We start from the raw sequence: 23513 nt of genomic DNA on the forward strand, positions 1-23513 counted from the left end.
TACCATGGTAGTTGGTCAGTAGAATGAATAGCATCAAAAAGCACACACTCATTTGGAATGGGAAATTGTCAAAGTGGAGTAACTGGAACAGAAAGTATGCAGCCTACACATAAAACTATTGCATATTCCTTAAAGAATCTAGGTTCTTTCATAAAAAAGAAGAAGTCCAGAAACATTTCACAAATGAAAAGAGTGTGCTTGTAAAACTGATTTGCATTTACTTGTAACTGTTGTTCATTTAGTTCTTTTCTGTGCATGCACACATCAGAATTGCACATGTGCAGGCCAGCCTTGAAGAGACCTTTCTAGCTTCTGAAAGGTGCTGCTCTTCCATCTTGACACCATACATTTTCCTGCTGAAACCACTGAATGCTTTCCTACTGAAACCACTGAATGTTCTCCTGAGCTGCCCCCTCTCCCCAATCCCCCCCCCAAAACAAAACCACCCTGAGCCACAGGGGAGGGGTATATATAATAAAATAATAAATACAAATAAAATAAAAGATAGTATGCAGCACAATTTTCCTTAAATTGACTTTTGTTTGGCATCTGTGTCCAAAGTACTGATGAAAGAGGACCATGGACCTGCTTCAAAGAGATCAACATCAGTAATGAAAGAAGCCAAAGAAGCCTGAGAAATGGCATAATACACCTGAACTGTCAGAGGATGAGACATCAGCATAACCATAGCAAACTTGAATTGTCTCAACTATCCAATGAAACAAAGTTTGAAAAAATGCCACATGATCCTTACATAGGCCAGAAAAAGAGATAAATAAACTGTGGTCCTGAAGAAAAATGGATACTGTGAAGGGTCCTTCTCCTTCCAAGAATGGAGGACATCTTGAAGAGTGATTCCCACTGTCCAATCAGGGAAGAAGGAACACATTTTTAATTTCCTGTCTAGCCTGTAGGAGTCACCCTTTTCAGTTTTAGTAACTCTGAATGCAGTTAAACTATACTGCCAACTCTTAGAAGGGATAAAAACAATTAAGAACTGAACAACAACTCAGAGAATCGATTCAATTGAGCCAAGAAGTGGACCTGCTAACTTACTATTTGACAATTACTCCAGGAGGGACAAAATATCCTTTCCTCGAAGGAAAAAGACCCTTCACAATAAGTATCCAATGACCCATTCTCCCTCTAAAGGTAGGACCCCTTCAAGGGATATCCCAGAGAAGTGTCCACAAACTTCGGGTGGGTCAGAATCATCACTTAGGATGTCTTGCAATACTTTTCTGTTGAATGCAGCATCTGTCAAGTGACAGGTATTGATTTGTAATGGCTGATAAATGTGGAACGATTTACTTTGAAAACTTCCTCAGCCATTGCATGCCTTGTGAATGTGGCTTTAATCCCAGTAGGGATGGAAAGCATATACAATGTATAGACCGATTGATGTAGAAGATATTTTTAGACCAATTTAGACCCGGCCGATTCCTGCCCTGCCGACAAGGAAGCAACTGCGAGCCGCGCAGAGCGCGGCTTGCAGTTGCTCCCTTGCCAGCGGCCTGACGTGTCGGGAGGCGCGAAGCACCTCTTGCCGCGTCAGGCTGCAGGCCAAGGGACCCCCCGCCAGCCACGCACAGCGCGGCTGTCGGGGGCTCCCTGCCCGGCAGCCTGATGCGGAGAGAGGCGCGAAGCGCCTCTTGCTGCGTCAGGCCGCACGCCAAGGGAGCCCCCGCCAGCCCCGCTTTGCGCGGCTGCCTGGGGCTCCCTGCGGGGAAAGGCTAGCATCCATTGTATTTCGACATACAATGGGCTTTGCCTCTAGTCACTAATAAAATGCTAATTGCAGCAAAAATGGCAGACCCCATATTAATATATTTAAGAAACCTTTCTACTATGGATAACTTGTACCCCTCGATGAGCCATTTCCCAGGAGTGGCAGGAAATAAATCTTAATAATAATAAAATAATAACCAATGTTTTTCTTTAATTTTTTAAATGTGTGATGCTTGTGACCATGATGAGGGAGGGATGAATATGTCCTCTTTTTCCCCTAAAGAAGAAAGACCCTCCATAGTAAGTATCCAGTGGTCATTCCTCCTCTAGGGGGTGAGAATATCTTTTGGCAGCTCCCAAGCTGTGTACTCTCTGGGTGGGAACATCATCACTCATGTTGAAGAACATTTTCCAGAACCTTGTCTGAAGGAAGTTTGTGATTCACTATACACATTATAGTGCCTTACAAATATCAATATGGACGACCAGGTCACTGCTTTGCATATTTCTTCCACGGATGCTGTTTCACAGGGCATCATTAGTGGTTGCACTCCTCCCTGAGTGTGCTGTAATGTTGTCTGGAGGCTTTAACTTCTAGCATTTATACGTCTCTGCTATACTAGTTCTGAGACATTTGCTGATTGCTGATACGGACATCTTGGAATCTACATTAGGTACATATATGGCAATGAACATCAACTTTATCCTTCTTATAGCTTCTTTTATTGAATATTTTTACTACTCTTTGCATATCTAACAAATGCCCAGATCTTTCTTTGTCACTCTTTAGTTTCTGAAAAAATGTTCTTCCTCCTCTCAACTTCCTCCTCTCTATAATAAAGCAGGGACCAATATGGCACCAAGACCCCCAATGGCTAAGACTGACCACCTGGAGGTTGATTAGCAATCTCTAAGGAAGCAAGCGTATAGTGTGAACGTAACAGAGATGATACTGTCATCCAGAAGAAAATCCTCAACTAGAATTTACAATTACACTTGAAATGTGTTTGTAAGGTGGTGCAGGAGGAAGAGGATAGATTAACTAGCGCTTGAGATTAAGGAAGTACTCAACTTCCTCCAAGATGGAGTGAGACATGAATCCCACGTTATCCTCTGTTTTGGCAAAGTAGAAACAAAATACATTAAAAATATTAAAGATATATCATATGGGGAAATAAAATTGGCCCTTTATACATCAGCAACAAATTAGGTAGTACCTCAGCAGCTGCAGTTTTCGAGATGGTAAGTGTGATCACAACAATATGCTCTTACGTTTAGGAACATTTGCACTGGAGACAGATGCATATGTCCATTCATTCAGATTGAACCACTGGAAACGCCAATTATCTCATGATTACGAAATATTACTGGCCATGCTTAAAAATACAGTATCAAATGTGAACAATGATTTACCAGGGACAGAACCAGAAAACAGAAACAATGGAATATATGGAAGAATATTGGAAGGCAAAACTAATCTGGTGAACTGAATAACATGAGAGATACACTGCCCAAATCATTTATGGTTAATGGTAAGAACCATCATTATGAGATGTGCCTGGGAACAGATAACAACCCAAGACATTCTATTTCTGACCTAAAAGTCACCATTGTTTAACAAGACATCAAAGGAAGGACACAGCATGTAAATTATGAAATAGAATTGTACTTCCAAAGTATAAACAGCTACAACAGGTGCTAATCAGCTAAGCAAAATTTGGCAGATTGTATTTATCACTTGCATCTGTGATTGTGACTGGACACTATTTTTCTTGATTACATTTGAATTTTCATCTTATCAGATCAAGACGTTTGCATGTATTTGCAACCTTTCGTTTCATAATAGCCATGTGCACTGCACTGCAGGTGTCACCCTGCAAATTTAAAAGATCAAGAACTGACTGTATACGTTAAATTCTCTGTTGTGCCCTCTCCCTTACGGAATGGCTTACCAGATGAGGGCAGGAAGGATGCCGCTCTTCCGCTTTCACCAAACTATGTAAAATTGAATTATTCAGGAGGTTTTTTTCTAACACAAGTATATTACCATGTTAGAGGTCTAGAAAAACACTTTAGCAAAGGTCTAGAAAAACACTTTAGGGAATGTGGCCTGTGCTTGTGGGCACAGTATATACTGTATGTTGTTGTAAGTATGCCTCTATTATGTAATTCTGCAATATTTAATGTGCCATGTTAAAGCTTATGCTGTGTTGCAGAATTCTACAATCAAAATTTTTCAGCATTGTTTGTTGGATTGTTTTAGAATCATAATTTGATTTTGACTGGCAATACTTAATTTGACCTAAGTATTGGTGAGAAAAGCATGCTAATAAAATACTGAGATTTCAGATTTATTTCTGTGAGCATCAGTAAAAAAAACAATGAACTGATAATTTGTTAGGAGACAAAATAAAGGAAGATTTCACACAGAAGTCCCTAAAATGATAGATACCAGCTGGCTAGCCATTTCTTGATTTAGAAATATTTTAAATCTTTAGTTCAAGGTGAGTGGATGTTAGCAACTTCTTGCTGAAGGCAACACACACAACCAACCTTATCCAACTTATCTGCCCCAGTTCAAAACGTAGTATAGTCAGATGTCAAGAGGCTTACGGCACACTGCTCCATATAATAAAATCAGAGTCCAATAGCACCTTTAAGACCAACAAAGATTTATTCAAGGGGTGAGCCTTCGATTGCAAGCACTCTTCGTCTACTGGACTCTGATTTTATTGTGCTACTTCAGACCAATACGGCTACCCATTTGTATCTATTGCTCTATATAATGTTAAGAAGTTAAGTGAAACTAAGGAACTGCCACACCCACTCCTTCTTGCTCTCTTTAAAAAGAAAACAACCCTATACAGCTCTGGGGTTTTGAAACAGCACAGGTGAGGTTCTGATATCCAAGAGGAAAAAAATGTTTTTTTGTAAGAACTAGAAGGATACGTTGTAGCCTACCTTCTTCCATCCTCATCCCTTCTCTTGTTCATACTAGCAGTTCATCTCGGGTTCTCAACGTTCTCCATTTCCCTTCACTGAAGCAATCGTGCCTAAATAAGAACACTCACTCAGCAGGCACCACTGGATTCAGTATTACTTTCATCGGGGCAAACATACATAGGATTGGGCCGCTCGTTAGTTACATTTTAACTTATTCGACTCAGTCCCTTGTAATTTGTGTGTGTCATGACGCATGCCGCGCAAGCATTTAACATTCTCCAGCGCTCCTAACACCACAGCGCTCCCTGCACTTCGCAAAGGAAGAGCGCGGAATGCGGGGCGTTTCGTTCCGGCGTGCGCAGAGCGAATCACACCCGGGCAGCCCACCCCCTCCCTCGGGCAACTGGCGCGTGGTACGACTAGAGTCCCTGCCTCACAAATCCAGTTTCGAGGAAGACACTGCGCGTGCGTAGCAAGCGCCTCCCTTTGGCTCGCTGCTCAAGGAAAAAAAAAATTTACTGTCGCCCGTCCGGTGAACGCTAATAAAAACCGTCGTGGGGGCCGAACGGTCCGCCGCCAGTGTTTTCTTCTCGCCGTTGCAATGTGTAGCGCCAACTTTTCTCACAACCGTTGGCCGGTCGTGGCGCGCCTGGCCAGGCTTGTCCTGCAGCCGTTGGGGGTGGCGGTTAGTCAGCCGCTCGGCAGGAGACCTCGCGTCGGCGCGATGGCCGCGTCGTCCTTGAGCCCGACGGCGTTGAAACCCGTGACCCACGTCCTTTTTGACATGGACGGCACCCTTCTGGGTGTGTGAGTGTGCGGGCTCCTTTCTGGATCGGGGTAGTATGGGTCTTGGGGTGAAGAAAGCAGGCGTGAGCGTTTCCGATAAGCGCAGCAACGTGGGCAGGCTGCACAAGCAGAAGTTGCGGCGCCGCCAGTTTCTCTTACTGGCTGGAGTTCAAGTTCCGCCTGTTTCTTTCCGCAAGCGTATGCATTCTTGTCATCCAAAAGCGCAGCCCACTTTCTCCGGGTAGGCTGCTTTATTTCCCCCTGTTCCGGAAACGTATCGCTTAATTCCTCCCGACTGCGTTGGTTTAAAGAATACATAGAGCTTTTAACGTTGAAAGTTAAGCATATGGGAAATGGCTCCCCCGCCCCCCGCCTTTGCTTTCAATCCTGCTATACCAGATACTTGAGAAAGTTCCCTACTACATTGTAACTACAACCATTATTATTATTATTATTATTATTATTATTATTATTATTATTATTATTTATAATAATAATAAATCTAAGTGGAATAAGATTACTGAGCTGAAGGCTCAGGGTGGTTTACATAAAACAGGAACAATACAGATAACTTGTATTGTTAGGGAAAGAGATGCTAGGCTCGCTACGGTCTCTTGTTCCCTGAATTAAATATATATTATTTGGAGTTCAGTGGTACTGAAAATAGGATTTCGTGCCGTCCATAGAGCTTCACGTTGTGCTCTTCAGCTGTGTGCTGTGCTCTGAACCCGCCCCAGTGATTTCAATTGGGTTCATTATCTAGTGGAGCCTATATAGGAGTTCAGTTGACATTTAAAGACCTGCAAGTCAAATCGATTGTGATTCTCACGATTCTTGTTTTGGGCCTGGAGGATGTCTAGCACAAGTTCAAGGTTCTGAAACGGGTACACTTATTTGATTACTTGTGTATTAGGGATAGCTGACACATGCAAACGTGAAATTTGTATAAATCCTAGTAGCATTTATTCTATTGAGTTTTTGTAGATATGTGCTAGAGCAGTGGTCCCCAACCTGCGGCCCGGTGCCAGGCTGCGGTTTCCTCTCCCCGCCTCCCCTGCAGTAAAAAACTTCCCGGGCCGCAAGCTTGCTGCCCAGGAAGCTTCTTACTGCGGGAGGGGGAGAGGGAATCAGGGCCGCCACGCATCGCGAAAGTGCCGCGCATGCACGATTTCGGCCGTGCAACGCGCATGTGCGCATGCGCAGCCCAGCTGCGCATGCGTGATGCGTAGCCACGCATGCGCGCTGCGCGGGCGTGGCCGTCGTCTGCCGGTCCCCAGCGGAAAAAAGGTTGGGGACCACTGTGCTAGAGAATAGTTCTTTCTTAAATCATACTGTATTTCTTGATTTCTATTACTGTGAAACCCATTGAGATGTTGTTAGAAAGTTGTTGGGAAAGCTGTGAAGATGGTAAAAGTTTGTTTTTGAAGTCAAACTACATATGCTAAAGTGCTTCTACTTTCAGTCCATTTGGTTTATTCCAGTAAGATTGTCATATTCAGTATTTTCTCATGTGTTTGATTATAGCGATTTAAGTAAGCTGGTCTTAGCAGTTTGACTAGGTAGGTGATAGTTATTAAACACTTCCCAGAACTTAGGTCATCATACTTAAATCACAGAACAAATACTGGGAATAACATTGACATAGTAATGGAGCCTGGCTGTGATTATTTTCTTGTGTAGGAAGTGTCTTATGTAGCTTTGGTTAAATGCTTTGATCCCCCCCCCCCCATATATGTTGGAAAACCAATTCTCATATACTTAAATGGGTCAAGTTTTGTTAGTTGAAAACCTGTTACAAGATTGTGATCAAATATATTATAAAATATTGCATGAGGCCAAGAATATTATCTGTCTGTTGTAGTAATTTTTGTTTACAAGAGCAGGAGCAATGGCTGCTAGCTCTTTACTTCTGCAGCAGCCAATGCTGCTCTTAGGTCCCAGGGTCTGAAGATATGTAATACTGTGGCTTTCCTGGAACAAAGCAGGTATATGTCTGGTGTCTCTGGGAAGCCTTCCTGGGAATCCACTGTGTGCTACCTAAAGTTATATGAGAAGAGACAGATGGGACTATAAATAGAATATAAGCACAGCAAGCTTCTACTGCCCCCCTGCTATAACTGCATGTTATTTCCAAACAGGAATTCAAGCACTCATCAATAGTGAAGTTAACTTCCAATATAATTTTTTAAAGTTATTTACATTGTTTGATGATTTTAAAAAAACTTTGTTTTTTATCATTGGCATAAGTAGCCTGTCAATTAAAAACTGTTTTCATGTAGTGTTTTCAAAATACATAAAAAGTAAATCCTTATCCATGGTTCCTCTGTATATTTATGAAACAGCCGGGGGGGGGGGGTGGAACATGTCCAGCTGTCCAAGTTGGAATAGGGCCAATCAGGGTGGAGCCAGCAAAGCTGGCTGCACCATGGTTGGCCCTGCTCCTGCAGCTCCCGCCCTCCATCTCTGGACTCTAGCCTCTTTGCTCTCAGAAGCGCCTGATGCCAGCAGCAGGTAAGGGGAGAAGGCCCTGAGGGAAGGGTGGTGGTGGAGGGCCTGCTAACAAGGGCCTCTTGGTCTGGTAGGCTGCGCCTGCTAACGAGGACCTCCCAGCCTGCTGACTGCCTGCTAAGGAGCTCTGTCCTGGGCCTGTTAAGGAGCTGGCCAGCCCCCACCCGCCCCACTTGATCCGGTTGCAAGCTGTGGCCCAAAGCCACCTTAAGCTGCCTGGCTGGGGGCCAAGGGAGGGGACCCTTTCAACGGGCTTTGAAGCTAGTAGTGGTATAACCCTACCAAAATGTTTTGTAAATCTTCTTTCAGGACCCATTTTAAAAGGTCTGATAGCTTCTAGCAAGACAAATGACCTTTGATAATTATAGTTTTCTTCCATATCTTTGTCACTTACACTACAGACATGAACATGTTTAACCCACAGTTTGATTACAGCTTTTCCCCCCATAGGGTGACCCACCAAGGCGTCACAAACCTGTTTTGGTTGTCTGAATGGGAATGCAGATATACAGGAGAGTGTATCAAGCAATAATACAAGAATTCTGTATTGTGTTTAGTTTAGCAAGTCCCAATTTGTCCAGACCCATTGTATTGTAATGCACATTTCAGAGTACAAAAAACAATATTTTTTATTGTTAACTCTGCAAAACTAATTGTATTGGTTTATGATCCTTTTGTAAATATTCTAAAAAACGATTGAGAATTAAAGTAATGATTACAAAATGGAGGTACTTGCTTTTCTCTCTTAAATAGATTTTTTCCATTTGTAAATGCTGTTAACTTGATTTATATGCTACATAGAAATGTGTTTCTTTAATAATAATGCTTTAAAGAATAATAAAATAATTTTAGGTTCCTATTCATGGCATTTTGCATTTGCTACTTTTTTGCACTCAAGGATGGCTTTGGTTACTTTCATATTGTTGCAGTATGTTTTTAGAAAATTGTTTCTTTTAATTATGTATTCATCTATATCTGAAATAAATAATACTTAATGTATTTAATCTGAAAATGCTAATTATAAAACAGAGCTCTCAGGGTTATGTAAAATGTAAAGATGTAGATCTTTACCTCCTTTCTCAAAGTATGCTTATTTGAGTGTTCTTATAAACCTATTTTTCATTGGTTAATCAAATTTAAATTAAAATTATTTGTATAAACTAATTTTGGTTTCTGATTTACATGTTTAATAAATTCATTTGGAAAATTAGGCAGGAAGGGAAAAAAGTGGCCTAAGTTTCGCAATAAGTTTTCATGATGCAGTAGGACAGCCTTTTTCAACCTTTTGACCATGGAAGAGGTTCTGAAATAATTTTTCAGGCTTCAAGGCACCACAGAAGTGATGTCAGCTGACCATACCTCCCTGCCACACCTCTGGAAGTGAGGCCAATTGATTTGACAACAACTACTGGGCCTCTGACCCCCCCCCCCTCAGATATGCCCACCAAATACTCCATGTGTCATACTGCATTGACTAATCTGCGGGGTTGCAGTCAATGTAATAGTTCAGTTATCAATGATGTTGTTATTGCTGCTACCACTGTTATTAATTGTTGTAGTTACCAAATCTATATTGTATCTATTCTATAGTTTTCACATTCCATGTAAACTGCGCTGAACCTGAAAGGGAAGGAAGTATATAAATATGATATAAATAAATATCACTGGAGGTGACATTAAGAGGCAGGCTCAAGGAAGACTGAAGATGGGGAGTGACAGGAGGCAGTTTAAAGCAAGAATAAGCGTGCAGGCTTCGCCCCCTCCCAAGCAAAGAAATGAGGAGAGAATGGAGGAATGGAGGGAAACAATGGAAGCTCCTGGTTCCTTAGCTTTTATTTTAAAAAAGAAAGAAAAAGCAGGTCTTTATCTTGTTCCCTCATGAAGATACAAGGAGGAAAGCATAGCTCTGTGAGGGAGGGAGCTAGAGAAATGTTTTTTAAAAAAAGAAACGGAAATCAGAGAAGCTGCTAAACCTATCATTAGAATGCTGTATCAATGTATCTGTATAAAATTCACAAAAAATAAAGAGGGGGTTTCTGTGACACCACAGATGCTGCTGTTGATGACAGCACCCTTCCTTGAAAATCCTGATTATTTAGGAAAAAGTGGGGGAGGACTACACTGACTCTAAAACTGTGAAAATGCAGAGTGAGAACAAACATGTAGAAAAATTATGCCCAAATGTCCTATGGCTGTGTGTCAACTGCCAAGAAAATTAAAAGTAATTTGATCATGCAGTAAAGCCCTGTTTTTTTTAGTTTGTTTTGCTTTTCTACATATACAATCCAAAACTTTTGGGTGTTGTCTTACATTTGGATAAAATTACAATAATAAACTTTTAGTTGAGACTTTTGAAGAAGGAGGAAGTGGTTGGAAGCCTGTCTTAAACAAAGGAATCCTCAGAGCACATGGCTCAGAATTCTCTGCAGCCGTACCACTGACCAATTGATGCCACTAGCAAGCACTTCAGTACAGCTCAGCTGCTTAAACAGCTTAACAACAGTCCTTCAATGCTGTCTTCACCAAATTATTTGCTGATTGCAATTTAAGCACTTATGGAGTATACCTTTGTGTTTGGGGGGAGGGGTTCCTTCCTACATTCAGAGCTGTCTATCTTTCAAGACGAATTTAAAGAAAGATTGTTTAATTCATTTGAAGTTAAGGGAGAATTGCAATATATGCTTCCTGTTTTTCAGAGCTCACTGAATGTTTCTTTTGTTTTTCCCTGGCCCTTGTACTGCTCAGTATTTTGCAATCCTGTTGCATTAAACTTAAGAGAATACAACTCTGCATGTGTGAAATTAGTTTATTTTCCTATCTCTGCCATAGGATTTCCAACTCCAAGCTACAAAATTCCTGGAGTTTTGGGGTTGGAACTTGGAGATGACGCATTGGAGAAGGAACTCAGCAGAGCATAGCGCCATACAGTCTACCCTTCAAAACAACAATTTTTCCCAGGGGAATGGATCTCTATAGTCTGGCATTGTTTTCAATTTAACATTGTTACTTAGGGTTGCCAACCTGCAGCAGGCCTTGAAATCTTGTGGAAACGGTACATTTGAAACTATGATAGATTCCTAAACAGTGACAATTGAAACTTTTTTATTGTTCTAAAAACATTTAAAAAATTGTAGAAGTGAAAGTTGCCTGGAAAGATGTTTTTATTGATTGAAAAACAAAGAGGTGTGACATCTTCCTATTTGTCTCTCATTACTTGTGAACCTATATAACAACCGTTCTCAACTTTTTTACCATTGAGAAATCCCTGCAACATTATTCAGGCTTCTAGAAACCCCAGAAGTGGTGCTATTGCACAGAATATAGTTGGAACGCATAGCTGTGTACACACTCAACCAGGGTCCTCCTCTTCCCACCCCCTCCAGGCCCACCATTGGCTTTTTGGGGAGGATGGGTGGGTTAACATGACCATATATGGTCATATCACCTAATAAATGTTAAACAAATATTAAAAATTAACTCCCAATTTGGGAAACCCAGGGCTATCATGAAAGCCTGTTAATGCTTCTGTGCACATTGAAAACTGCATTTTTGTCAGCTGCTACTTCGTTACTTTCTGTCTTGTACTAATTTTCATAGCTGCCCTTTGCTTTGTTGCTCAGGTTCCTATCCAGTAACCTCCTTGACCTTACCCCACACAAACACACGTTCTTGCTGTGTAGTGATTATTATGACTTTTTAATGATATGCATTGGGGGTATTACTTAGTATTCTTGGAGAAATCAATGTTTACTTGCATGTCTGATTGGATAAGCCTGATATTTTCTGATAATTTTGGTTCAGCTTGTTTTGTAGAAAAATGCTGCTTTTCAATGAGAAAAACCGGGTACACTTGCCTATTCCCCTGTGCTTTAGGCCCTGTAGTTCTAAGATTTGTGGTGAACCAACACATTAATCTGCTTTACATTGAATCACGGTATCAGTCTGTTAAGTTCAGCACAATTAGCATTATCAGTACCAGCATGTCAGTATTGGCAAGCAGAGATCTTTCTTGTCACCTGCAACTTGATCTTTGTAACTGGTGATGTTGGGTATTGATCCTGGGACCTGTTGCATGAAAAGCTGACACTGTACCACTGAGCTATAGCTCCTTTACAGAGGAAAAATGGTGTCCCATTTTGGAACAACAAATTATTTCTTATTTTTCTTGTGGTTTCTGTTCCGATTACAATCTTCTAATTCTTTATCCCTAGCGTATCAACCAGCACTTATAGCTAAAACAACATAGTTAATTAATGTTTAATATATTTTTTAAATTTGTTAAATATTTATAGGGTGATATGACCATATAGGGTCATGTCATCCCACCCATACCTCCTCCCCAAATGGCCAGTGATGGGCCTGCAGGGGATGGGAAGGGGAGGGACCCCGTGTGGGCATATACATAGCTTTGCCTCCCAACCACATTCTACTATTTTTAGGGGTTCTCGCAGCCCGGAGAATGTTTCAGGGGTTTCTCAATGGCAAAAATGTTGAGAAAAGGCTGCAGTACAAATGTTTATACTGAATATATTTCACGTAGTGGGGAAACACTAACATGTTTTTTTCCTGAAGTAGTTAAATTTATTGGAAACCCAAATAGTTCCTTAATTGTAGTACTACTTTGTCAGATTTATAAGATATTGTGCTAAAAAACCTTTGTTTATAACTTAATTTCTGTAATGCATATGCAATATGTAACTAGATATTTTAAAAGTGACACATTTTCCTGTGTAGTATACTGATAGGAAGAAGGAATAATCATATGTTAATTTTATGTGCTTCTGAATAGTTTTAAGAGGAGTACTTGATTTTGTGAGTGTGCGCATTTCAGATAAAGCAGGTGTGAATATTTTATTTTAGTTGGTCCATGTATTTACAAGCATTGATTTTGCTATAAAGATGTTAATTTTTTCCTAAGCATTTATATAATTAAGTCTATAATGACGTAAATATGAGTCTATGAGATCCTTGAATAAAATAATTCCCAGTTAAATGCCAGGCTCTTCATAATTTGACAACAATATATATTTCCACAGCATTGGGATTTGGAGGTTTATCATGGTGGTTATCAAAGTAGTACATAGAACCAACCTGATTAAAAATATGGCCACTTTTCTCCCCCTTTCAGATGTCTTTTTGATTCCCTTATTCTAGTAGGAAACCATGACAGCAAAAGTAAAGGGAAAATAAATTGATATCCTATCATCCTCTCCTATTAACAGAAGAGTTGGCTATCTACTTTTTGAACCTCCTTTTGGTTTCCATCAGGCTTGGGAGATTTTATTTGCATATTTCCTCTATACAGAAAGATGCAGAATACTGTGTCTCACCGAAAACTTGTCAAGCAGGGACTTGACTTTTCTTGTGATTCTCCTGCATCAAGAAAGATCTATAAGAATCACATATACTGCAGCTAGCCTGAGGGAAATATTTGTCAAGTTAGGGTCTTCTGCATTTCTTCTGAGGCAGGAGAGACACGGAAAAGTTTCCTAAAGATAGGACATACAATTCCTATTATAGTCAACAGTCCCCATAGGCTTCGAGAATTGATGTGAGGGTATCTAGGCCGGGGGGGGGGGGGAGCTGTTTTTGAGGAACAGGCACTAAATCTACAGCATAGCTGCTGATGCCTATTGATTCTGTTTATCTACTGCCCTCCCCGAAGGCTCAGGGCGGTTTACATAAAGCAGGAACAATACAGATAACTCAGTATTTATACAATAATAACTCAGTAGTAACAATAAATAACAGTAGAATGGAAGAACAGTGAGAAGAACGTTGCGTCAACTAGCGCATACTGATGAAGTGGGAAGCGTTTGGTTCAGGTCGACCTCAGCCAAATGCCTGGCAGAGGAGCTCCCTTTTGCAGGCCCTATGGAACTCTTCAAGTTCCCTGATCTTTGGGAGCTTGTTCCAACAGGTGGGGGCCAGGATAGAGAAAGCTCTGGCCCTGGCTGAGGTCAAGCAAGCTTCCCTGGGGCCAGGGATCACCAGGTAGTTCCCAGGTAGTGGAGCATAAGGCTTTTTGAGGAGTGAAGGCAGAAAGGCATTCCCTCAGGTACACGGGGACCAGACCACGTATGGCCTTAAAGGTGATAACCAGAACCTTAAGCCTGAATTCAAATAACTCAGTCCTACCCACCTCACACGGTGCCTGTTGTGGGAAGAGTTGTACATTAATACAACTTCAGTTTTGTCTGGCCAAAATTTGGTTTAGATTTTCTCAAGAAAATTGGACTTTAAACCAGGGATCTTTAGTCAGATGGTATGAGGGAACAGCATCTCATTTTGATCTCATTTTGTAATTCTGCTGTTGTTCATAATATACATGATATGTGATCTTACCCTGGTAATGAAATTCTGTGACAGCTTTTGTTGCACTGTAATTTTGTTTTATGTGACAGTCATTGAAACTGTAAAAACATAATTCAAGTATTTGACTAATGACTCTGATTTTACAACAACGATAGCTGCAGGGAAGAACTTCAAAAACTGTATTTTATAACTTCACTAGAAATATAATGAAAATAGGCTGTTTTTTAAAAAAATGAGAATTTAACTGTTGATTTAATTCTGAGACAATATTAAGTCAATGGGAAAAAATTAAGAAAGGCTAGGAAACAGCAAAAGGGGGGTGGGTGGGTGGGGAACCCAATCTGAGAAGCAAGTCAGGATCCTAGAAAGTTGAGCAGCTATAGAAAATAATAAGATACATCTATTTATTACAAAGTGCAAAGTAAATATAGATTAAAAACAAGTAAAAATCTTGAAAAAATATTTAGGCACCTTTAAGACCAACGAAGTTCAAGGTATGAGCTTTCATGTGCACACACACTTCCATGATATTGTATCTGAGGAAGTGTATGTGCACACTAAAGCTCATACCTTGAATAAAATTTTGTTGGTAAAAGGTGCCACTGGACTCTAAATTTGTTATGCTGCTTCAGGCCAACATGGCTACCCATTTGAATAAAAATCTTAAGTTAGTATCACATTATATCCAGATACATGTGAATTGCATATACACAAAATAACCATCAGACCAGCGGTTCCTAAACTTTTCTTCGTCGTGACCCCAACTTCGGCGGTGGATGGTGCGGTGGTGGCAGCAGCATGCGCACAGATGGCGTGCATGTGCACATGCACACAACAAGCGAGGTGTAGTGGAGGCAGCCATTCGCCATGGCTCCGCCAGCTGCTGCCCTCTGCTGGCTGCCTCCTCTGCCTGCTGCCCACAGCCACCAGCCAACTCCATACGCTGCAGTGGGCAACCTGGTGACCCAAGGCAAGGGCCAAGTGACCCCAAATGGGGTCACAACCCCAAGGTTGAGAACCGCTGCATTAGACCAAACGTGTTTTGGCTCTGTTCCTTTTTCACCACCACGAAGAACAGTTGCATCTTCAACAGCTCCTCGTTTGTCCTATGGCCTCAAAAGCTATCATTCCACCAGGTAGGGGCCAGGACAGAGAAGGCTCTGGCCCTAGTTGAGGCCAGGCGGGCTTCTTTAGGGCCAGGGATCATTAGCTGGTTGATGGTGGTGGAACGTAAAGCTCTTTGAGGGGCATACGCAGGGAGGTGGTCTCTCAGGTACACTGGGCCCTGACCGTGTATGGCCTTAAAGGTAATTACCAGAACCTTTAGCCTGATTTGGAATTCAGCTGGCAGCCACTGTAGTTGATGGATAATGGGCCAGACGTGGGACCTCTAATGTGTTGCTGTGAGGACCATGGCCACTGCGTTTTGGACCAGCTGTAGTTTCCAGATCAAGGCTTAGGGCAAGCCTGAGTAGAGCGAATTACAGAAGCCCAGTGTAGAGGTGACTGTTGCGTGGATCATTGTGGCTAGCTGTTCTGGGGCCAGATTGGGGTGTTGTCTCAGCTGTGAGCCTTCCGTCTTCAGAAGTAGGCTTGGATCGTTCTGGTCTGGGCTCTCGACTGGTCTGGGAGAAAGCTTTCCATGGCTGGCCTGCACTTGCATAGTCCCAATGTGTGTCTGCACACAAGACATCAATGAACAATGGTTACAGGTAAGTGCAACCCCGTTAATCATATAATCTACTGTAGCAATCTAACAACTCCTTAATCAAACTCCTCTTGAAATAACACAATTAAATTGGATCTACCAATTTGATTATTTGATTACTTAAGTGAAGCATATCTGCTTTATTTAGAGTATCCTGGATTTTCTATTCTAGTTTTTGGAACATGAAGAGGTTTGTATGGGTGTACATTCTAGTAAATGCAGTATATATCAGGAAACAGATTGATTAGGTCACATGGTGCAGTTTTACTAGGACATTTAGTCATCTATGTTTGTAATAGAAAGCTGGAATGCAGTCTACATAACTTACTGGCATGAAATATTCCTTATCTACCCAAATGTTTTACTTTTGTATACATTTATTCTCTCATCATTGGTCTCAGATCCAAATGATAAGTTTGATCCAAATGAGGGCTCAGTTCCTAGAGCTATGCCAGGACCACTGCCCAAAAGGCTGAAAAACTCAACATACTTCTTCGTTCCCTGAAACCAGATATCAGCATCTTGATGCCAGTAGCCTCAGTTGTGGACTGCCTTTGAATAGCCTTGCTCAAGACCATCTTTGCATTCTGTGCAGATGCCTGTGTCCCCAGAATATCTATAATAAGCAGGAATTTCCTCAAACATTTAAAGGCAACTATTGAGGATTTATGATTTTAATAAGTATTTCTTGCCTTAGTAGGGGTAGCCATTTATAGTCCCATTTCACATCTTCCTTTTGAGTGCAAGATGATTGACTAGGAAGTGGCAGAGCAGCTTCAGTAAAACCTGAATGACATTTCTGTCTTGGGACCATTCAATCTATCTTCAATCCCGATTACATGATAGAAAAAAACATTGCTTTCTATGGTGAGTTTGAAAATTGTTTGAAGCTGTATTTGAAAATTGATAGGGATTTTTCATGCTGTTGGATATGTCAGTGGTATGATATAGTAGACCATGCTATATTGTGACATCATTTGGAAGTCAGGTAGAGATTGCTGGAAATGTTGTCCAATGCTTTCAGGGATTTTGTCTAATCAGACTCAGAGGGCTTCTATCAGAGATATGGAATGATGCATTTGGGGATTTATATATAGTGATGATGAGATGAGATGGTGATGATGATTATCAAAATTCTTTGTTTTTGCCTGATACTTTTAATATAACTTACTTTAACTGACCATATAAAAATATAATTATTTATTTATTGCTGGTTGGAGTTGTAGCACAAATGTCTTTTTATGTAACATCTCATTTGGACATTATCTTATCTTCTAGACTCATTAAGTTCTATGCATGCTACTCTTATTTATTGGCTCAATATCTGAAATATACTTTTCATGGACAGCTGTTGAAGTCAGTTCAGAAGTTTAGGTGGTGTCAGATATGACAGCTTGGACCTATGAACAAAATTATATCAGTGTTGAAGGGGTTGCAACTTCTGGGTTCCATTCAGTGCTGAGCCCATGTATCTGAAGGTCGATATTTCCTACCTGATAGTTTGTTGGTTGGTGCCTACACTCTCTGCAAAGAATCATACATACTCTGTTACTGGTCCTCTAATGTGGAATGATTTGCCAGATATACAAAAAGCTTTTACTTGGTTGGCATTCAAGAAGCACAAATTTCTCGTACTTCTATAGAGCTTTTCCCAAATACTTTGTAAAAAAAATTAATTGATGTGTGTACTTCTGGGAAAGATTGGTTGATACTTAAGTGCAGTGTCTTCCTTTAGGTAAGTTTTTTCATTGTTAAATTGTTACTTTTAAAAATGTTCAGTATCCATTTATTATAGGCATTCCTGAACAAAAAATGAAAATACACACTGGTGATGGAAAGAGATATGCTTACAAAATAAATGATCTGCTTTCAATAACATAATTTCTATATCATTATTATCTTTGTATCTGTATTTTTGCATATTATTGAAAAGTTAACAGTTGATAGAGTGTATCACTGTAAACAGATCAGAAATTCTTTTAGGAAGCAGCAAAGCTTTCTCAGCATTTCAGATATAAGAACTCAGAGACATCTTAATCATTATCTTGCCAATTCTTCTTCCCATAAGCTTGTTGAGAGCATCATGAAGAAGTGCCAAGTGAATAAGGTTATGGAATTTGTTTCAATCTTAGCACCTTTCACAGCCAAGCCACTTGAATTTATGCTGACTGAGAAACCTTGTGATATATAAATCTTGTGCTTTTGGGGAACCAATGATTACACAGGAAATGCACTTAGGTTTTCCTCAGTCAGTCCTCTTGTGCTTCTCATATCAGTATGAGTATAGTATCTGTATTTTTTATCATTCTGTCATTTTATAATATAAAGTTGACTAATTGCTGACATGATCTTAGACTAGGCATTCTCATCTAGGAGTTTGTGAAAACCTGGGATTTCTTGACAGGCCTGGAAAGGTTTACTGAATATGTGGCAGTTCCACTTCCCTGCAATTCGTGTTCATCAAGTGGTCTTCTGTGTAGGCACACAACCCTCCCTACTTTCCCTGCTGTGGGCATTAGCTGTATTCATTGTTTATATCTAACACTAGAAATTAAGCCCATTTTATTCTGAATAAAATGGGCGCTGGGCCCCCGTCCCCGGGGAAGCCTTCGCAGAGCGAAGGCTTCTCAGGGGGGGGGGACGGGCGGAGATCGGGCGGCCAACCCCGGAGCATGGCCAGAGCTTCTCGAGGCCAAGGCAGCGGCCGGGAGAAGCATGAGAGGCGGCGCGGCACCCCGGAGCATTGCCGGGGCTTCTCGAGGCAACAGGAGCGGCCTGGCGCGAGACGGCGCAGCCGCTCCAGCAGCCGGGAGAAGGCGGAGATCCACCACCCCCACCTCGGAGCCTGCCCGGGGCTTCTCCCAGGTGCAGGAGCATCCTTGGCGGTAGACGGGGCAGTGTCGGGGTGCGGGCGGCTGTGGGGCTGGGCGTTTGTGGCGCCGTAGCGGAGCGCGGTCGGTTGGTGCTGGGCAGGGTTCGAAGGGGTGGCAGAGGCTACCTCGGAGCATTGCGGGGGCAAGCGTCACGTCGTCGGCTGTCTCAGGGGTCACAGGCAGCGCGGGAGTGGGTGGGTGGTCAGCGGTCGATGGGGACGGGACCAGGCATGCGCCTCAGTCGGCGCATGCCTGGTGTATGGAGTGGGCGGAGCAGAGGGGCGGCCATGGGGGAGAGGAACGACCCACGTGCGGATTGCCGCGCATGCGTGATTCAGTGGAAGCTCTTTTCGGCTGCTGGGCGGGTCTCGCGGCCTGTCCGCGGCCTTGTCGAGGCACGGGCAGGATGGGTGGGAAAGGGTGATGCGATTAGATGGGTAAGTCGGAGCAAGGGGGCAGTCAGGCGAGGGAGTGTGCGGGCAGCGCGAGCTGAGGGTGGGGCAGCGAGGCAGCAAGGCGTCCGGATAGCTGTGGGGGAGTGTTTGAAGGGTGGAGGGAGCGGGGTGTTTGGGGGGCCTGGGGGGTTAGGGGTGGTTTACCCCGCGCCAGGGAGCGGGGTGTTTGGGGGGCCTGGGGGGTTTAGGGGTGGTTAAGTTTACCGTGGCGGTGCGGGGCAGCATGCGGCGGCGTGGCAGTCTCTGGGAGTCGGCTGTGGTCGTTGGTGGCGGGCGGTCGGTCATGCACCGTAGGCAGGGCTCTTGGTAGGCTGGGCTCTCCGTAGGCAAGGGCGATACTTCGGCGCCGGGAAAGGAGAAGTGCTGCCGCGTCTTCACCGCTGCGGCCCTGCTCCTTTCCTGGTGCCGAAGCATCTGGGCGAGCAATCCAGGGCAGGCCAAGTGGCCAATAGGGAGGCGCGCTATACGCGCCTCCCAATTGGCCACTTGGCCCCTGGTCCCCTCCGAGTTTTTATCCCGGATTGGTCCCGCCCTAACTCCTCCCCAGGAGCCCTTAGCCTTTTATTTATTCCGCTCCACGGGAGCGGTTTAAAGATGGTGATAAGAAGAGAACTGTAGGGAGAGTGCTAGCCCCTCCCACATCAAGTGACTTTGGGGCAGACTATCTCTGACTGTTTCTGCACTAGGGATATCATTCGGATTGCATTTGTAAAGGGTGGACTTTTTAATCTGTTTCCACAATAAAATGTGTTTCTGTGGGTGCAGTCCCAGATTGCCCCCTCACTTGCCCCACAGCAAAGGAATCACCTGAAAACTGGTTTACATTTTTTTAAGTGGGGTCTAATTCTTGGCTGCCCAATGTGGAAATGTGTACAGTTCGGTTTTTCCAAGTTATTTAGAAATGCCCCTTTCCTCATCGCTGGCTTCCCTCTCTCCCCCTCCCTCCATTCCAAAAATTCTGCCTTAAAAAAAATGGGGTGATTGCATTATAACATTATAACATAACACTGCTGTGTAAAACTGCTTTTTTAAACAATAGAAACAGCATTATAACACTATAACCCAGAGGGTTTTTTTATTATATCTGGGACACTTTGGAAGGAAGGTAGCAGGTGATCAAGTGCTCAGAATGGTGGAATCAAGGGCTACAATGGGGGGGGGGAGGTGCAAGCAAGCCCATTTTGCAAAACACAATTTTTTTGAAAGAACGGAACAAATTATGATGGGAGACTGCCTCCATCAGAATCAATGCAGAAAACATGTTGCGAATTTCAGCCTGGGAAATAAGCGGAGGAAAGCCCAAATGCAGAAATGCTAGAGTTGATTTGCTGAATCCAAAGGAAATCCAAATTGAGGCTTAAACAATGGCACCACAGTTGAAGACAAACTGGAGTGTGTCCAGAAGAGGGCAACAAAGGAGGGGTTTTCGAGACCAAGACGTATGAAGCTCCCAGGAGGAGCTTGGTCTGTTTAGCCTGGAGAGGAAACGACTGAGAGGGGATTTGATAACCATCTTCAAATATTGCCATATAATACGCCATATAAAGGATGGAGCAGAATTGTTCTCTCTTGCCCCGGAGGGAGAGACCAAATCCAATGGGATGAAATTAATTCAAAAGTAATTCCGTCTCAACATCTGGAAGAAGTTCCTGAGTGGAACAGGTTTTCTCGGGAGGTGGTGGGTTCTCCATCTTTGGAAATGTTTAAATAGAGGCTAGATAGCCATCTGACAGAGAGGCTGATTCTGTGAAGGCTTAATGGGGTGGCAGGTTACAGTGGATGAGTGATACGTTTGTGCGGATAGTGCAGGGGGGTGGACTAGATGACCTTTATTCTATTATTCTATGATTCTAAGGTTTGTCTCCTAATGCGGAAACGGTGAGGGGACTGTGAGGGGAGGGGTGCAGTCTTGAGAGCTGATTTCCACTTTTTAAAGCTTGCTAGCTCCTCTCTGTGGCAGGCCTGCGAAAACACAGTCCTTTGGATGCCTGCACAGAAAGCCACTTGACGAACAGCAGTTACAGGTAAGTACAACTCTGTTTTATAGGTTTGGGGGTTATAATGGAAATAAATGCAAATGTAAAGATGCCACTGATAATATAATTAAAAATGCATTATCTTTTAAAACAACTTTTTTAAAAGCTTCTTAAAGGCTTGAAAATTAAATTATTTTATAATATAATTGGAATACATGATGATATACCTTGGGAGCCAGATGTCCTGTTCAATATATATTCCAATTAAAACATTCATTTTTGTATAATGTATAACAAATATGTACAAGATAAACTTAAATTTTTCACATACATTATATGGTGCTGTTGTAGACGTTTTTAAATCATACTATAGATACCTGCCCTAACTTGCCTGATCATCTCAGAAGCTAAGCAATGTTGACTCTGCTTTGTATTAGGATAGGAGGCCACCAAGGAAGTTCAGGGTAATTATGCAGAAGCAGGCAACGACATGTAAATATTTTTTGTCTTAAAACTCTCTGTGATCAGTCAGCTATGATTTGACAGGTCTTTCCACCACCAGTTCAGTTACTTAGTATAGGAAATTTTATCTGCATTGATATGCCTTTTCCCTATTTGTTAAGGATTTTTCTAGTTATACTTGAACAAACTATTGTTATGAAGAAACCTGCAGATTCTCTTCTTTAGACTGAGGTTTGTCCTTGTCTCCATTTCTTGAACATTTCCTTTTGCTTCCTTAGCTCCTCCTGAAGTTTTCTGTTCGTCCAATAGGCTTCTTGGATCCCTTACCATTAAAATCCTCACAAACCTGGGGGAGGGGGGGAGTTAATCGAGAATGCTAACTAAAAAGTAACAAACAAGATACAGGAAGAAGATTAAATAATGTCTTCTGTTGTCCAGAATCTGTATGTTTTAACATAGAAATGCTTTGGAAAAATCCTCATAAATAAGCTAGTTTGCTTATTGAAATAGTTTGTTCTTGCTGCCTTTTCTTTCAAAGCATGACTTAGGGAGAATTCTTTAGTTACTATGTACTGAGGTCAGCCCTCAGCAAAACCTGGGAGTGAGCTGAGACTGGCCCACTATAACAAGAAAAGCTTTTTCAGATATGTGAGGAGCAAACATAAGGTAAAAGAGGCAATAGGCCCGCTGTTTGGTGAAGATGGAGACACTCTGAGAGAGTACAGAGAGAGCAGAAAGACTTAGTACCTATATTGCCTCTGTGTTTTCTGGGAAGAATATGGGCACATATAGGCAAGGTATAGTGTCTGGGTGGCAGATTGATATGGTCTGGGAAGTTGTTGATAGCCACCAGACTGCACTAGATGAATTCAGATTCCCTGGGCCAGATGGTGTGCACACAAGAGTGCTCAAAGAACTTCCTGGAGAGCTTGTGGAATCCTCATCCATCATCTTTAGGACCTCTTGGAAGACTGGAGGGCTGCCAGAAGACTGGAGGAAAGCGAAAGTTATCCCAGTCTTCAAAAAACACACAGGCAACTACAGGCCACTGAATCTGACCTCAGTTTCAGGGAAGATAATAGAGCAGATTTCAAAGGGGGCAATCTGCAATCATCCAGAGTACAATTTGTGATCTGGGGAAGTCGGCATGGATTTGTCTCCAACAGGTCCTGCCAGACCAACCTGGTTTCCTTCTTTGACCTAATGATGGGCTTATTAGATTGAGGAAACTCAGTGGATGTTGTTTACCTAATTTTCAGTAAGGCTTCTGACGAAGTTTCCCATGAACATCTGATGGATAAAGTGGAGGACTGTAGACTGAATTTTCAGATATTTAAGTGTATAAGGAACTGGCTAGAAAACCTAGAATACTGTGTGTAGTTCTGGAGGCCACACTTCAAAAAGGATGCAGACAAATTGAGAGGGTTCACATTGTGTGGGTTTCCCATTATACAAATTGGCTAGATTCAACTGAACAACTTAGCCAGAGTTTCCTAGAGATAGGTTGGGGGAGGGAGTAGGGAAAGTTATAGATGAGGCATATAAAGATAGATTGGCCAAAGGGTTGGAAGGACATAAGAACAGAAGGAAATAGGAAAGAGGGGGAGAGTCTATAGGAGCTTTCATAGAAGGGAAAGAGGAAATAACAGGAGAGGAAAAATGAGATCCCTCCCCCACACACACACATAAGCCCTTATGGGTCTTCTGCTGGTATTAATACTAATTTCTTTGAGCCAAAGTTAGGATAATAATGTTTAGG

General features: G+C 42.3%; 2 protein-coding genes across 4 annotated transcripts in view; one reads left to right on the forward strand and one right to left on the reverse strand.

Moving 5' to 3' along the window:
• STS (steroid sulfatase) overlaps positions 1–5326 on the reverse strand; it is an 86914-nt gene extending 81588 nt beyond the window's left edge. For 2 of the 3 annotated variants that reach the window (XM_077343297.1, XM_077343298.1), the window contains exon 1: positions 4690–5059. In XM_077343297.1, coding sequence (XP_077199412.1) covers positions 4690–4705 — 16 coding nt within the window. In that variant the 5' untranslated portion in view covers positions 4706–5059. Of the gene's footprint in view, positions 1–4689; positions 5060–5190 lie in introns of those variants that run through there. The other variant, XM_077343296.1, reaches the window with a different exon arrangement.
• PUDP (pseudouridine 5'-phosphatase) overlaps positions 5273–23513 on the forward strand; it is a 56512-nt gene continuing 38271 nt past the window's right edge. The window contains exon 1 of the mRNA XM_077343300.1: positions 5273–5474. Coding sequence (XP_077199415.1) covers positions 5273–5474 — 202 coding nt within the window. The remainder of the gene's footprint in view (positions 5475–23513) is intronic.

The sequence above is a fragment of the Paroedura picta genome, chromosome 6, assembly GCF_049243985.1.
Source record: "Paroedura picta isolate Pp20150507F chromosome 6, Ppicta_v3.0, whole genome shotgun sequence".
Taxonomy (NCBI): Eukaryota; Metazoa; Chordata; class Lepidosauria; order Squamata; family Gekkonidae; genus Paroedura; species Paroedura picta.